The 17,831-nt window shown below is 39.8% G+C and overlaps 1 protein-coding gene across 2 annotated transcripts; it reads left to right on the forward strand.

Moving 5' to 3' along the window:
- Positions 1–120: 120 nt before the first annotated feature.
- Positions 121–17,706, forward strand: LOC110374389 (exportin-5). Of its 2 annotated transcripts, none has more exons than XM_064036571.1 (21): positions 121–245; positions 441–503; positions 872–1,029; positions 1,165–1,324; positions 1,850–2,068; positions 3,492–3,662; positions 8,475–8,639; positions 8,863–8,991; positions 9,381–9,623; positions 9,904–10,034; positions 10,485–10,626; positions 11,161–11,344; positions 11,852–12,015; positions 12,938–13,105; positions 13,428–13,590; positions 13,885–14,445; positions 14,529–14,677; positions 14,756–14,920; positions 15,297–15,500; positions 17,005–17,178; positions 17,470–17,706. In XM_064036571.1, the coding sequence occupies exons 3-21, from the start codon at positions 890–892 to the stop codon at positions 17,623–17,625; spliced, it is 3,588 nt and encodes a 1,195-aa protein (XP_063892641.1). In that variant the 5' UTR covers positions 121–245; positions 441–503; positions 872–889; the 3' UTR covers positions 17,626–17,706. The 2 variants fall into 2 exon arrangements, with proteins under 2 accessions (XP_063892641.1, XP_063892642.1); XM_064036572.1 differs by having other exon boundaries at positions 152–184.
- The last annotated feature ends 125 nt before the right edge of the window (positions 17,707–17,831 follow it).

Below are 17,831 nucleotides of genomic sequence, written 5' to 3' on the forward strand. Positions count from 1 at the left end.
ACTGACAAGAAACTTTCCGAATTTCTTCGTTAAGAATCGTACTATTATTGAAAATTAGAGAAAGAATAGTAAAACAACATTTTATTAAATCGTTTATGTCTACACGCAAGCCTCTGTCACCTCTTCATTGCTATGATGTCTTTAGTCTGTGGGCGATATTCGATTCCTTTTCAGTGGACACGAGGTGTTTCTAATGTTTTGAATTTGATTTCTGCAATTTATAAATATTTCACTAATAAAATTAGGTAAAATAATTGAAAAAAGTATAACAATTAGTTAATTATGATAAGAATCGTGATAACTGTACCAACATAATTATTTTTGCAAGATTTGCATGACCTGCCGGGTGCATTCGTATCTTGTTTTACAGATCAAAATAATTTTAATTTAACAATTAAATCCGAAGTTCACGGAAAAGTAAACGTTTCCTTAATTTTCAGTCTCGAGAAATAAAATATGAAGTGAAAAAAGTTCTATGGGGATTATTTTCTTGCCTGCTGTCGGTAAGTTCAGTTAAAAATGTGCATGTTGCATCAGATAATTAATGTATTTCAATAAGAATTGAATAATATTATGAAAAAAGTAACTCTCCATATTAGTTTTATTTAGAAATCAAAATCTCGCGAATCTCAGCTGACATGTGCAAATATCTCAATAACATGTCTTTGTCATGCCATTAAGTCATAGGAATCAACAAAGAAAAAAGTGTGGAGACATGTTGTTAACAATCAAAACAAAAACAACTGCCAACAATGCTGACTAAAATTTAAATGCTGGTTGTATCTTATTTACTAAATACTCCTATAAAAAATTAAGCAGTGATAACCCAATATTTACTCTGACATAAGTTAATATAAACATTTTGTTTTAGGTGTAGTATTGAGCTGCGATGAATGCTGTGGGTGTAGGTAGCGAGGCTACCGGGGAGGTAGCCCTCCTAGTAGATGAACTGAGTCGAGCTGTTGAGCTCACTTTGATACCCACTGTGTCTCATGAGGAGCGCAGCCAGGCCTACAATGCATGTGAAAGGTAAAACAATTTTGTTCAACAAACTTTAGAAAGAAATACAGTTTTTATGTATATTAAGATTTTTTGTGTGGCCTTCATTTACAGCAAAAACACTTTTTTAAACAACAGAATATAAATGTTTACTTTTCATTCTAGCTTCAAGGAGAACTCGCCATGGTGTGCCCAGGCTGGCCTTTTGCTGGCCAGTGGCAACCAATATTCCCCTGGAGTTAAACACTTTGGACTCCAGCTCATGGAACACACTGTTAAATACAGGTGGACACAAATTACTCAAGCAGAAAAAATATTTATAAAGGTAAAGGCTGTTTGTATAAAATGGTTACAAATTAATACCCAGTATCTGCTGCTTCAAGAATAAGAGTCATAATAGAAGAATATGCATTATTCCCATAGATATTAAACAGGTAACTTTGTACCACCATGTAACTTCAAATTACATTCAAGGAAAACTTGCCAATTATTAGTTAAAATCTGCGGTACAAAACTTTTTGCTGTTCATTTTTGTATATCAAAACTCTTGTCTTGTATCCATGACAGCTCACCTAAATTGATAAGCAACTTTGTAATTAATTAGAAGCTAAGTAGACTAAATAAAGATTTACATAATCAATGTGCTGTACACTGAACAGATGTTGACAATTTGTAAATAAAATTGAATAACTCCATCTGTTCCAATAGTCATGAAACCTGAACATTTTAATTTTTTTGTATTGTAGTCACTTAATCTATAAAGATATTGAGATACCAACAGTTTAGAAGCTTACTCAACTTTTTATTTAGCAGCAATTACTTAAACATTTTTTTTACATTTTGCCCGTAGGAGAATGCAATGAAACTCTTATACCTAGGAGGTTGGGAGACCAGCCATTTGAACGATGCTCTAGCTCGCGTCATCGTGGAGATGATAAAGCGAGAGTGGCCTCAACAGTGGCCGACCTTGTTGGCTGAGCTCAGTGATGCGTGCTCCCGAGGTCATAGACATACACAGATTGTGCTGCATGTGTTCCTGAGACTGGCTGAAGATGTAGCTATATTGCAAGTGAGTATTACTTTATTCTCATTAAAAAAAATTGGTTTGGATGATCAATTCTGATTAATTGCATGGCAATTAAAATACTATTTGAGCCATTAATCTGTTTTAGTAGAGACAACAGATGCCTGCTCTATATATATATAACAGTAATGAAATTTATTTCAGGTTTATTTTTGCTAGGTATCTGTAATCTTTTTTTAATGATGTTCATCTAGCTAGCAATACTATGAGAACAAACAACAAAATAATCAAGGATATTTTCAATCGAAATTCTAAATTGCACAAATATAGCTAACATTCTGCTGCTTTATGCATATAATTGAAAAGTAATAACAACAAACAAATAACAGTTGTAGGTATACGGAAGTCAAAATAGTTCACTTTGATAACAGCCAGCGTTATCAGCTATGAAATAAAAACCTAACAAGTTGCGATCGACCTCCTTGAATTCGTGAGCATTTAATTCATTTTCGTCAATGACGTAATATTTGTACACAAAATGCATTGATGATGTCAGACAGTGTTGAGTATCGTGCTAGGACCAAAATAGATTAGTTTGCTGATGTTAGAAATGGCTAAAGTATTATTATTTTTGCTATATTGAAAGGCACTTAAGTGTTCTCAGTTTGTATTGCTAATGATTAGGCTTGTTGTAGGGAAGATGGAGTGCTGAAAGACAAACTAAATAATGCAAATCAGGTAGCAAAAAAAACATTTCTTGACAAAAAGCAGCGGTTCTAACAGCCTTGTTATTAAATGGCTGAATTGCTGCTGATATTAGGTAATGAAAATAGTAAGCGATCTTTTACGTACGCTCATGGTACGGGTTGCCATGCAATAATGTAATAAAAAAAGTGCTGATCATCTCCATCTACAAGTAGAAAAAGAAACATTAAAACAATTACATATATTTGAAATTCCAAAGTTAGAGCTTACCATACCTTAACCATTACGAATTGCTTTTGATTACCTGTAATATTTGAGCTTATCTAGCCTAGCAACTGAGACCATGCTACTTGAAAATACCTAAAGAATATTACTTTTAACTTAAAGGCTACGAAACTACTGATCGTATTTGAAAAAATATTTTACAATTTGGAAGCTCTACTATCCCCGGGTGACATGCTATATTTTATCTGAAAACGGGAACTAGTTTTCACGGGACGCGGGGGAATCTGCGGAAAATAGCTAGTAAATCATATCTTTATGATTTGCCAAAAAGTGTCCTAATTGAGATCTTTCAAGACACACTGCCCTCTTCGGTACGAATCTCGTAACAAACCTCTCCCACCACATGGTAATAATTAAAGTCGGTTTTCGCACAACGCCTAACCTTCCTAGCGTAACGACAAGAAGTTGTTTGAATACTTTACCTGCATATTATTGCAGGCACAATTTATAAATCTCATATAAATCCTTCTTTTCCCAGACATTAGAAAACAACCAACGACGGAAGGACATAAACCAAGGCCTAACTAGCAATATGTCGGAGATATTCGCGTTCTTCATGCGTCTCATCGAGATGCACGTTCAGGAGTTCAGAGAGAAGACTGCCGCGGGGGACTACGCTGCCGCCGCTAGCCATGGACAAGTGGTGCAGGTGAATATTACTTGTATATTAAACCTCTATACTTGTTATCGACCTTATTGCGGAGAAGATAGCGTTGTCAATCCTGCGATGAAAAAAAATATAAATATGTACTTCACTTTCGATGCAGTGTCTGTCCTTCAAGAGCATGATTAACTCAGCGTTTTTTTTTCGAACGTAAGAATTTAGAAAATACATTGCAATGTATTATGTACAGTAGAATCCGGATATAACGACCTTCAAAGGACCGACGATACTATGCCGTACTAACCGGACGACGCACAAAACGGACGGATTATTTCTTAAGTACATAACTTCACTTGTACATACATAACTTACGAATACATATTATTATCTTCTTATATATAAAAATGAATTGATGTTCGTTAGTCTCACTAAAACTCGAGAATGGCTGGACCGATTTGGCTTATTTTGGTTTTAAAATGTTCGTAGAGGTCCAGGGAAGGTTTAAACGATACGAAGTTTGTTGGGTCAGCTAGTCTTCTTATATATAAAAATGAATTGCTGTTCGTTAGTCTGACTAAAACTCCGGAATGGCTGGACCGATTTGGCTTATTTTGGTTTTAGAATGTTTGTAGAGGTCCAGGGAAGGTTTAAACGAACGCGGGGCGGGGGTGCGAGTGCGTAGGTAAACAAAACATTGCGAGTGTGTCGTTTTAACCGGACGTATTATAATAAATATTGGTCGCTATAAGCAGTTGGTCGCTTACACGCATTTGACATAAATACAATTATATCTTCAAATGTACAATTAAATACCGCAAAAAATGTTGTCACTTCTGATCCATCAAACCCTTTCGGTATAAATACTAGAAACAAACACAATTTGAATATATTCCATCAAAATATTCAAGGTTTGATTGGTAAAGAATTGGAATTGGAGTTGTTCATGAACTGTAATAATATAGATATTTTATGTTTAACTGAGCATTGGCTTAAAGAGCATCAGTTCATGTTTAGCTTCAAGAACCATTGTGTAGGCAGCTCGTACAGCAGAGTAAATATAATACGTGGTGGTTCTCTAATAATTCTTCGCAATACCATTAAATTCAAAGAACGGAAGGATATTGTGAACCTTTCTGTTGAGCGAGTAATTGAGATATCATGCGTTGAGCTTGAGCAGTTCATTGTAATGAGTGTATACAGGCCCCCATGTGCAACATATACAATTTTTGAGAAGCATCTGGAAGATGTATTATTCAAAATTTCTAATAATAATAAAACAGTTGTCGTCTGTGGAGACTTTAATATTAATATACTGGAAAATACTGCTATTGTTAATAATTTTATAACTCTATTTAAATCATACAACTTGTACAGTACATTTCTCGAGCCAACTAGAATAACTAGCACTAGTGCTACATGTATAGACAACATTTTCACAAACTTAAAACCTTTAAATAAACAAATTTTAAATGTGTTGGATTCTGATCACTCTGGTCAATTAGTTATTTTTCCTATGAAAACTAACAGAGGTCTGAGAAAAAATGTAAGTTTTATTCCTGTAAACAAACATCGCTTGGAACAATTTAAAATAACTTGTTTGAAAAACTGCCTGAATTGCCCTATCATGATAATCCTGATCAAGCTTACAGCCTTTTATTCAACTTAATTAATTGTGAATTTAAAAAGTTTTACTACTAAGTCCATATCTGTTTGTGATCAGGCAACATTTAGTGATTGGGCAACGCCGGGTATTTACAAAAGTAGACAGAAGTTGTTTGAATTATACTATGAAAGATCATTCAATCAAGATGAAACATTTAAACAGTACGTTAAAACTATTCAAAAATATTTAAACGAGCCTGTACCTCCGCAAAATCAGTACACATAAAACAGAAAATAAAAGCTTCTGGAAATAAAATAAAACCACCTGGAATATAATTAATTCAGAAATAGGCCGATCCACTGTACGGAATCGAGACTTTCACTTAAAATAAACAATGTAGACATTAAGTCAGACTCGGAGGTAGCATCTGAGTTTGAAAATTTTTCACCAATATCCCTATTTTAACAACCAGAACTCTGATGGCATCTTCCAGTTCGGCTCTTACAATATTAAAAATTGTGTTGCGGAATGTGACAAAGGTTTTGAATTCACGGTTGTCAGCTCTAAGGATATTATTCAAGCGTATAAAGATCTCGATGTAAAAAGACTGCTGACCTTTGGGGATTGTCAGTTCAGATAATCTCATCGATAATTGAAATAATTTCACCTTATTTAGCAACTGTGTTCAACTCTTGTGTTGCATCAGGTGTTTTTCCTGACTTGATGAAACTTAGTAAAGTAATTCCATTGTTTAAATCTGGTAGTACAACCGATCCATCAAATTTTCGGCCAATTTCAATTTTACCCACTTTGAGTAAAAATTTTGAGAAGTTAATATTACGTCAATTGTTGAGCCATTTTAATAGAAACAACTTGTTGCACACTAAACAATTCGGATTTACCAAGGGTCGTTCTACTACGGATGCGGGCGTGGAATTGCTTAAAATATATTCGAAGCCTGGGAGGATTCGCAGGATGCGCTCGGTATTTTCTGCGACTTGTCCAAGGCTTTTGATTGCGTGCACCATGATATACTCATCAGGAAACTTCACCACTATGGTATCAAAACAAGGCTCTTGACCTTCTGACTTCTTATTTGCATAATAGAATTCAGAGGGTGGATGTCAATGGTAAGAGGTCTTCTGGATCTACGGTCACCATGGGGTTCCACAGGGTTCAATTCTAGGCCCTTTTTGTTTCTTATTTATATTAATGACCTCCCTTATCACGTAAGGGATAATCACAAGATTGTGTTGTTTGCCGATGATACTTCACTCGTTTTAAAATCAAGCGCCAACTCGACAATTTTGACGAAGTTAACAATGCACTCTCAAAGGTTGTTCATTGGTTTAATGTCAATAATCTTCTTTTAAATGAATCTAAAACGAAGTTAATTAAATTCTCAACGCCTAACGTAAGGCAGTTACACACCAATGTACAACTAAATGGAGTAGAGTTGAAGCCTGTTGAGTCAACGATATTTCTTGGTTTGACCGTTGATTCCAAACTCCAATGGGGCCCACATATAGTTAAATTGTCAGGAAGGCTTAGTTCAGCCGCCTATGCTATTAAAAAGATCCGACTTATCACCGATGTGGACACAGCCAGAATAGTTTATTTTAGTTACTTTCATAGTTCAATGACGTATGGGATTCTCCTTTGGGGAAACTGTGCGGATGTTGAAACTATATTTATTCTACAGAAAAGAGCTGTTCGAGCCATTTATAATCTGGGCCCAAAAGTTTCTCTCAGAGAGAAATTCAAAGAAATAAACATTCTGACTGTTGCCTCTCAATATATTTTTGAAAATTTAATGTACGTTCGTAAAAACATTTCTAACTTTGTTCAAATGTCTGATGTTCATAGCATAAATACTAGGAATAAACATAATCTCGCTGTACATGCTACTCGCCTCCACAGAGTAAGCAACTCGTTCATGGGTCAATGTATACGCTTTTACAATAAACTTCCCAAAGCGGTTCGTGACTTACCTATCAGGAAATTTAAAAATCATATAAAATCCAAACTCTTGAAAAAAGGATATTACAAAATATCTGATTATTTAAATGATAAAGAAGCTTGGGAATGAGCTGCTCGCTTAGTGAGTGATATCTTTTTAAATGCCTGTGTATTGTTACTTTTGACATTTAAATATTATTATCATCAGATGACTTTTATTAATGACATTATTTTTATTGACATTTATATGTTATAATTGTATTTTTTTTTTTTTAATTTATTATTATTATTGTGAATGTGAGTATCGTGTATGCGAGCAACATTATATATTCTTATAACATAAATACTGTCTGGCGGGTTTGAGTATTTTTAAATGGCCTACGCAAATGTTCTGCAGATCTGGTATCGTCGTGTGACAGGTCGTTGAGCTCCCTAAGATATGGTTGAGCTACACGACGACTGATGCATGCGTGCCGTCTGTTGGGACTGGTCAGCTCCAGCCTGATGTGGCTCTTTCCTCAAAAGGCCATTCCAGACCGCGTACATGGTGACACTCACACATAATTATTTCATTTATAACATGTTTGGACTTTAAAAGAGACTATGACCCTTGAGTTTGTTTCGGCGTTTCTTCTCAGGGATCAGTCAGTTAGGAAATGCCGGCCTCAGCGTTCTTAAAATGACGTGTAAAAGTGATGTAATGTCCAACTTGCAAAATAAACAATTTCATTTCATTTCATTTCATTAAACCGGAGTCGCACTAAACGGTTATATTGTCTTAGTACCTATATACGAAACCTAACTTGAGTAAAGATTATCGTCGCTAAAACCGATTAGTTGTTATAAGCGAAGTCGTTATATATGAATTCTACTGTATTATATGTTTCCTTAGTTATATATATTTGCCATAGATTCGTCAACAGACTTTTTATATGCAACTAAGTCTAAAATCCTACTATAATATTATAAACGCGAAAGTTTGTATGTATGGATGTATGGATGTTTGTTACTCTTTCACGCAAAAACTACTGAATGGATTTTAATGAAACTTTACAATAATATAGCTTATACATCAGAATAACACATAGGCTACAATTTGTAAACATATTGTTCGAAATACTAAACCTGCGCAGACGAAGTCGCGGGCACCAGCTAGTAGCTCATATTTTTCTGTTTTATTGCATACATACAAGTATATAGGCATATTCGAAATAAAGTTTGATAGGGAAATAAACACGTCTAGCTTTCTTGGTTTATATGCAGAATTAAGTGCGAAATGATTTATTTTATTTCAGGTTGTGTTACTAACACTGACTGGATACGTAGAATGGGTATCCATAAATCACGTAGTAATGAATAATGGCCGCTTGCTACAAATCCTTTGCATTTTACTGCAAGACGATGTCTTCCAGCTGCCCGCCGCCGAGTGTTTACTACAAATAGTCAATAGAAAGGGATCTGTAAGTATATTATTACAAAAAAAACTTATATTGTCATACCACAAAAACTTTAAAACGTCTGTTGAACACTTGTCTAAAAAAATCCGATTATGACGTTGAAATAAGTTCTTTTTTCACACTTTTTTAGTCAAGTGTTCAACAGATGTTTAAGTCTTTGTAGTAAGGCTGGTATTATTAAAATGTATAATAAACTGATATAACTTTATGTTGTTTTTTCTTCCAGACTAAAGAAAGGAAACCCCTGATAATTTTATTCAGTAAAGACGCGATTTCGTGCATCCATCGGGCTGCAGTTGATAGCATCAATACCGTAGACGAAGCTCATTATTTGTTCCTAAAGAAATTCTCACAGGTAACTTATTCAATTTCTTTACTATCATTGAACATTTTTGGGGTAATATTAATTTTTGAGATATAATATTACAGCCTTTTAAAGTTGGCTAAAGGCAATTTAAGCCTGATTACGAAACGAAGCACGATCAATCTATACTAATATTATAAAGCTGAAGAGTTTGTTTGTTTGTTTGAACGCGCTAATTTCAAGAACTACTGGTCCGATTTGAACAATTCTTTTGGTGTTAGATAGCCCATTTATCGAGGAAGGCTATAGGCTACTTTTTATCCGGGTTCGTGCAGAGGTTCCCACGGGATGCGGGTGAAACCGCTGGCAGAAGCCAGTGTAGAATAAGAATTGTAAATTATCATAATTTTAAATATCTATATTTTACTTGCTCTTCCCAGGTCCTAGCCGGTCTAGCTCAACAACTAACATCTCTCTACAGCTGCGCAACTGACGTGGAATCCTGGCTGCCGATGCTTCTAGAAACAATGTTACTGCTGACGTCACATCCATCTCTTACACTTGCTCACACGGCTAACTCCGTGTGGTTGGCGTTCTTGAAACACGAACAGATATCGAAACTGCCATATGTGTTAGCAATCGTGCCGAGATGGTTGCAAGCGTCTGCTCCGAAAGTACTAAAGGTAGGACCCCTATTTATGTATAAAACAATTGTCTAATATATGTAAACAAAATACCAAGACTCTCGTATGTCACTTGAAGTTTGCCCATTTCTCGCTGCGACAGCCTACATAAACTACTTCCTATAAAAATAAGGACCCAACAACCTTCTAACCAATGAACAACATTATAACCAAATTGTTTTACCGTAAAAATTAATAGACAAACAAAACATACAATGTACATTTCTGTACAAAATCTCAGTAAAGATTCGAATAATTTATCGATATATTTTTCCCCCAGGTATCATACCCGTCGTCTCGTGTGAACAGTGCAAACGACGCAGTAACATACGCGTGCATGGACTACGATAGTGAACAAGAGTTCGCTACGTTCTTCGCGCGGTGTCGCACCGAAATATTAGAAAGTTTTAAGTAAGTACTCTCTTTGCTAAGGCATTGTGAACTTTAAAGTTATTGTAAAAAGTTCTAAAATCAATCTGTGTACTTTAAAATGTGTAGATTTTACTGTACCTGGCGATAAATATTGCATATAAATAATAAAAAAAAAAACAAACAGAAACTGTTACCCGAAATTCTTTTGTACTGATTCCAATCCAAAGTTCCAGCATAGGATTCAAAATAAAGTAATTATTTCTACTCAGGTTTTTCACTATCGCTTATGGAATCTACGTGAAACATAGGATGCATGGGGCTCATGATTCTTTACATTAACTAATGCAATAAATCTGTTCCGTAGTCTGAAGATTGCATTTAAATATAAGTTCTATTACATCTAAATAAGATTCAAAATAGATGCCTGTATTTAAATACAGGTCCTATAACAACAGTATAAGGTTCATAATGCAATAATATTTCCCTTAGGTTTTGCATGACAGCGGCTCCGCTAGTGACTTGGGGCTACGTGGAGCAGTGGACTCGCGCCGCGCTAGACAAAGTGGACACGTGTCCACAACAGATGGACACGCATCATCCTATGTATATCGAATGGGAGGCTCTATCTCAGGTAAATGCTTCATTAAGCAAACCATGTTAAAATACATATAACAAGCTTAACGCTATTTTTACTCTCATCATTTTCTATTCATAAGAATATCTTATAATCTCTGCAAAATTACAAGTAAAAACTCGTGAACTTGTAAATAGTAAATACAGTTCTCGTAAGGTTCAAGTCACACCGGAATGGCAGCGGCCGGCAGCGACGCGGCGAGCTCTTTCAGTGTGAAATATTTTTCAACTTTAACCCCATACTCAAAAGACCAGTATCGCTCTGGCAGCCGCGCGACCGCTCGCGCCCGCTGCCGGTGGCTGCCATGTGTCGGTGTGACTCGGGCCTTAAACTCGGTGTCGCAAGTACGCGCATCCCCGTCACCGGCTGTACTGACAACTAGTTCCTTCGCAGCTCCTCGTGCATTGTTCAATGACGGCAAACAATTTTGCGCGATCTATGTTAGTCATTTCTTTTGAGCAGCATTTTTTTCGAAGTCGTATTCATAAAATAATACTGTGCAAATGGTAAAATAACCTGTTTTCCCCCCAGGTACTGGATATGGTACTATCCCGGCTGCTGCAGGCGGAGCCGCGTCCCAGCGTGGTGGAAGGCTTGCAGCTGCTGCAGCGCTGCGTGGTGTGCTCGCCCACCGCGCCGCTCATACTGTCGCTGCTGCTCTCCTTCATATCCGCGCTGTTTGTGTTCCTCAGCTGTGCCTACAGCCAGCTCGCTGGTGAGTCATCATGTTCCCGTCAGGCACTACACATGGTACTATCAGGCATAGGCGTGGGTTTGTGGGCGGTGAGTTCGTATGGCTCGTCGTCCCTCCGTCTTTATAGACAAAAGACCCGCGTCGGTGGCGCTCGATGTTCCACACACTCCTCAAAGAGACACCAGCAAACCCCAGCGTCCAGGGCCCCCTGCTGGATTGAAACAGTTACCGCTTCCCAGGTACATAAAAGGCCTGCGAAGAAACATGGGATTTTAAGATTTCCCATCAGAAATATATATAAAATAAAGGTTCTATCCCAGCTCCTATAAACTTCTTGGTAGAAATCATTGGTCTCAGTTTGAAAAGAAGAACTTTGATTTCTGACACGCGTATATAACTAAATTAAACACTTAAAAAAAACTAAAGGGATAAAATCCGTAAAAGTAGTTTTAAAAAGAACATTGATTTGAAAAGACCTGAGCATTATATTTTTTTCTGAAAGAACTACATTTACATATCACCCCCCAGGTCCCGGAGTAGGCGTGGCGGGCGCGGACCTGCTCCCGCGCGTGCTGGACAAGATCTTCGCGGCGCTCGTGTACGAGGGCAGCCCGCCCGACGACAGGCGATCACGCTCCGTCAAGAACGTGAGGCGACATGCCGCTGGACTGCTGGTCAAGCTGGGCTCTAAGGTAACAGCTATAAGAAGCGCCTTATAATGCAATGATTAGAATGATAGAACTCTGCCCTTCTAACTTTTGTGACTGACTCTGTTATTCAGTGGTAGCTATTGTTATTATCGCCCAAATTCAAATCTGATTTTGACAATTTAATAAAGCTCCTGTTAGACAAATGATGCCATTCCTATTTACCTTCCTCGTGGGATGCAAGTTCTATTATCTAGCAACGTAGATTAAGTGTTTAAATAATAAAAAAAACCTTTAAAATATAAATATGTAACTTATTTGCCTATATAACTACTTTAGTCTTAGTCAACAATAATAAGTAACATAGCCGATAAGAGCTTCCTCTCTCCTATCCCACTTATTTTGCTGTGCCCGACAGGGTCCATGTGAACTATTTATAAGACTACCACCTAAGAATATACATGGAAAGCAAATAAAGTATTGAGTAACTCTCTAATCTCCAGAGTTTGGTCTCCAAAAATTATTTTCATTCGACTCACACACACACTCAATTATTCACACGGGATGGCAGCGGTCGGCAGCGACGCGGCGAGTACTTTTAGACCTTGTCCAGAAGAAGCGAATTCGTCGCGAAACGTTTCGCGCGAATTCATTCGCGCGCTATTGAGATACTAGGCACGAATACAATCCCTTAGTGTGAAATAATTTTCAACTTTTACTCTAGACCGGTATCGTTTAAAAAACTTGATAAGGTCGCGCTGGCAGCCGCGGGAGGAAAAATTAACAAAAGGCGCTAAGCGCTGCCGGCCGTTGCCATATCGGTGTGACTCGGTCCTTAGTGTTAGAGTTCTTTCAAATCTGTCACACGTCTTCTGACTTGTAATGAACATTTATTAGGACGACAGCTTGCGATGCTACCCACTAAAAGCTTGACTATAAAATATTGCAATGTTAATGTGGCTCCCAGTACCCGCTGCTGCTGCTGCCGGTGTTCGGGCGGCTGCACGAGCTGTGCCGCGCGGCGCTGGCGCGGCCGGACCTCAGCGCCGTGGAGAGCGTCACGCTGCAGGAGGCGCTGCTGCTCGTCTCCAACCACTTCTGCTGCTACGAGAGGCAAAGTGCTCTGGTCGCTCAGGTAAAGTGTACCACAGGCTACACACATGCCGGCGGCCACACAAGCCGCATTAAACCGCCAAGCGTCATGCCGGTTGTGACAATCACATAGAGCGCTAGTGAACGAACTGATGCCGATAAGACGCGCATCCTGCCGGCCGGGGAGTGCGGACGGCTTTGTATGCCGCCAGGTGCACGGCCCAAACCGCCAGCACTGTGTGTGGAGTCTTTAGTAACTGAAAAGTTTTTGTAGCCCCCTATGTAAGTAGGTTCAAAATGACTGATTTAGAACTATATAAAATTGTTTAAAATCCTAGTTCTTACTTGAATTGCTTTATGTCCAGGTGCTGGGCGACTGCAGCTCGCGCTGGGCCAGCCTGAGCCCGCACCTGTCGAGCGCGGAGGGGCTGGCGCGGCTCGTGGGGCTGGACGCGCCGCCCAGCGAGGACGAGGACGAGCGGGGGCGGGCCCGCCGGACGCTGCTACATGCGCTCACCTTGTTGCTGGGTAAGTTATATACCCCTGCAGGTGCCAGGCCACTGCAGCTCGCGGCAGGAGAAATATATCGTTTCATCATTTAAATGAAGTTTTATTGTGTGTGGAATTTCAATACAGTCCTCTGCCATGTGAAATGTCTTAAAACTCATTGATTGGAATTGACTCGAGAACTAATATAAATAATAAAGATTGTTTTCTAGTCTGACGAAGACTGCTGATGGCGCTCTAAAGCATATACTTATTTATAAAGAGCGTCCAATCTAATGACTCCATGTCTACTAAGTAATGTTCATTTATTTCCAGGCGTAGTAAAACGCACCTGCGTGCCAAGCGACCCAGACAAAGCCGCTCGGGGCGGGTTCGGCGGCGGCGTGACAGCGGCCGGCAACCCCGTGTGGCGCAACCCCTGCGCGTCGCACGTGCTGCCGCTGTTCCCCGCCGCGCTCGCGCTGGCACGCGCGCTGCACGGCCTGCACGCGCCGCCCGCCGCCGCGCTGCGCCACCCCGCGCACGCGCGAGCCCTCGCGCCGCCCGCCGCCGAGCGCAGGAACCTGCTCGGACAGAGAGAACACGAAACACTCACCTCCCGACCACAAGAACGCATGCAAAGCTTCCTACACACCCTACACGAAAACTGCTGCCATCTAGTAGGAGCCGCTGCCACTACACTTGGCCGAGAGTTATACGCAGTCCCCGGCTTAGCGGGCTTTCTAGCAGATTCATTGCTCTATGGCCTTGAATACCTGCCCGATCATTGGCTGCGTCCCATTGTGAGGAATGCGTTGAAGCCCTTGATACATCACTGCCCGCCGGCACATTATGCTGATGTCGCGATGCCGCTGTTAGAACATTTCACGCCTTTCAGTAAGTTCACAATAAACTATATTTTTAAATTTATTTATTCGTAAAAAAAATAAAATATTATTAACGATTTTTTTTTGTTTCAGTGTTGACCCATTTATCAGTACGCTGGGACTACATATCGTCTCTCTATGAATCCGGTAAGCTAGAAGAAGAAGGCGGCAGTGAATCACAAGAAGTTCTAGAAGACATCCTCGTCAGAAACCTCACTAGGGAACACCTTGAATTGTTGAAAGTATGCACTCCTTTTAGATAGATATACATTTTTTTTTTTTTTTTGTGTGATCTTTTTTTTATATCACCCTCTGTCCAGATCTCGCTGGTAGACGGGGGTCTAGTGGCTGAAAGCGGAGCAGACGATATGGAAGACGACACTACAACCACCAGTGCAGCTCAGCAGCGAGCCCCCGACCACGTGTCCGAGCTCGGCGCGCTAGTACTGGCACAGCCTTCTGCTGGACCTGCCGCCTTGTACACGGTGAGTGGAGCGACGTAGTGAGGGTGCTGCGTACTGTAGAGTAGGTAGAAACTCTTTTGTCGTAAGGTTTTTGTCATTATATTTTGTTATTGGCCGGACAATTATTTAAATATACTCCATGAAAAAGATAGGATTAGAGTTTTTATACTGAAGTTGTGACTTCACCACACGAGCTCGTACAATAAACGTCGTAATTTGGAAATCAAGTTTTTCATTTTTCATTTGAGCAAGCGAGTAATCTCCCCGTCCTACAGTACTGAGTACGTCGTGCAGCGAGTCAATGCGTAGTGAGATCGCGGCGTGTTGAATACGCGAGTGCGTGTGTGTGCGTGGATGTGTATAAATCAATGATGAACTATATTGATGTTGGTTGCAGGTGCTACGAGCGCTAACATGGAACGACTCGCCGTCGTCCCTCCGCGCGACAGCGCTGGCATTGCCGGCGCTCCGCGCGGCGCTGGGCGCGGGGCGCGTGGGCGCGGGCGAGGCGGGCGGCGCGCTCACGGCCGTGCTGCAGGCGCTGCGCGTGCACGGCCAGCACGACGCCAACCAGGCGGCGCTGCTCGCGCTTGCTGTACAGGTACGTCAGTAACTGAGTGCTTAGTGCGAGTTTTCGTGAATTTTTTTACGGACTCACATGAGAGCGCGTATACTAAGATTTGTATGCAGTGTTGCCAACTTAGTGGATTTTCCACTAATACTGGTGGTTTAAGTCCCCTATTTAGTGGCGAAATGTTGAAAGTACTGCGGGTCAAGTAGCGAAATGTAAGTTTTGTGGTACAACTTTAAGGAGTTACTATGGAGATTTGAAGTCTCACGGAATGTCAAAAAAGCATCTACAAAACAAAAAGGTGAACGACTACTATATAATTATATTAAGTACTCATTCATTGGTCAAATGCGTAACTAAACAATTTGTGAAACTACTACGCCGATTATAATTTGTGAAGGATTCGGATCGGGTCGGATGAATTGCTAAACAGATGTAATGCTTTGTCTGTTTTAATTTTCTATCGTTGCCGAGTTACATCTTTGGATGATTGAATTGTTTTAGGTTACAATAAAATATAAACAATTTGTGAAACTACTACGCCGATTATAATTTGTGAAGGATTCGGATCGGGTCGGATGAATTGCTAAACAGATGTAATATACTAAACAATTTGTGAAACTACTACGCCGATTATAATTTGTGAAGGATTCGGATCGGGTCGGATGAATTGCTAAACAGATGTAATGCTTTGTCTGTTTTAATTTTCTATCGTTGCCGAGTTACATCTTTGGATGATTAAATTGTTTTAGGTTACAATAAAATATAAACAATATTTTTTTAGTGGTGAATTTGGTGATTTTAAGTGTGGGATAAATTTTTGTTAGTGGTTTTTTTGGTGGTTTTAAAAGTTGACTCTGGTGTTAAGCTTCTACAACTGTTGGCAACACTGTTTGTATGGAACAAAAACAGGTTCCAATTTTTGACACTAGGTGGAGCTGTTTTTGTTCCATACAAATCTTAGTATACGCGCTCTCATGTGAGTCCGTAAAAAAATTCACGAAAACTCGCACTAAGCACTCTGAATCAGAAGTGTTCGCGACACTCCCTCCTTCCGCACCTTTCAATTTCGAGTGTAACGGCTTCGACGTCACAGTTGGTCCGGGTGCCAACATCATCGCCGCCACCCGAGTCCGCATGCGCGCGACATAGTGACGCTAGCGACGGCGCCGCCCCACTGTTCGTCCATTGTGCCGCGCACTCCGACATGTACCGCACGCGCGCACATAGACAGACCACAACTCCAATTCAACGAACGAACGACTTTAAACTTATGAGTTCTTACTGTCAACTTCACATCTACTGTAATCGTACAACTCAAATTGAAACAGTTGTAATCATTTTCTGCTGCATCTATCTCGCCAAGAGCATCGAAACTTATTACATCCATGTTTCAAAGTAAACAGTTGTTTTAAAAAACTGACTTTTATACTGTGTCCTGTCGTCGGTGAACTTAGGTTTTAAATACCCAGCGCCTCCAATAACAGTGTGTATCAAAATATCTTCACAACTAAACCAAAATTTTCACCCCCAGACATACGAGATCCTGCGGCCAATGTTCCCGGGCATAGTATCAGTGCTGCGCTCGATCCCCGACGTGGATGCTCATGACCTGCAGCGGCTCGACGAGAAGCTCGCCGCACACAACACCAAACCCAGCAAGATCGATAAAAGCAAACGGGACTTGTTTAAGAAGATCACTTCTAGGGTGAGAATATTTTTACTGAAATTAGCTGCTTTCCTATATGTTAAATTCTTTCTATACTCGGATAAGATAATTATAGCCTATGTTACTCGGGAATAATGTCAAACTTCCAATAGATTTTTTCTCGTTTAAAAATGCCCTTACCGGCTATAATAAAAGATAGAAGTGGTAAATGTCTCAAGTGGAATATTTGTTTTATGGTCCATTATTTCAGAACTACCAAAAACATTTTTTTGAAGGTACTGTAGATACTTAATGTATGACATAAAACCGTGTTCGTATTTCGTATTCCAGTTGATCGGGCGCAACGTAGGCCAGCTATTCAAGAAAGAGGTTTACATCCTAGACCTGCCGACGATGCACACGGTGAAGGACAAGCCGCGCAGTGCTCTGGACACTCCCGAGGGCGCCGGCCTCGAGCGACTGTTCGCGCCCAGCGCCCCCACCTAGCGACCACATACTGCTGTGTAGCTGTTCCCTTGTTAACTATGGCATTATACATATTATGTAATAAAATCTATTTATACCGAATTCTGTGTGCTTTCTTTTTGATTAAAAATATTATACATAAAACACTATAGCACCACTATTTCGACGGGTCAGGTCTCCCTATACAAGGTGTTGATGATAATAGGACCTCGCATTCCATTTATAGT

Source organism: Helicoverpa armigera, chromosome 10 (genome assembly GCF_030705265.1).
Source record: "Helicoverpa armigera isolate CAAS_96S chromosome 10, ASM3070526v1, whole genome shotgun sequence".
Taxonomy (NCBI): domain Eukaryota; kingdom Metazoa; phylum Arthropoda; class Insecta; order Lepidoptera; family Noctuidae; genus Helicoverpa; species Helicoverpa armigera.

Coding starts and splice junctions, on each gene's coding strand:
- LOC110374389 (XM_064036571.1), top strand. CDS start 890: ATGAATGCTGTGGGTGTAGGTAGCGAGGCTACCGGGGAGGTAGCCCTC. Junction 2,069..3,491: donor AAGATGTAGCTATATTGCAA/GTGAGTATTACT, acceptor TTCTTTTCCCAG/ACATTAGAAAACAACCAACG. Junction 14,446..14,528: donor AGAACATTTCACGCCTTTCA/GTAAGTTCACAA, acceptor TTTTTGTTTCAG/TGTTGACCCATTTATCAGTA.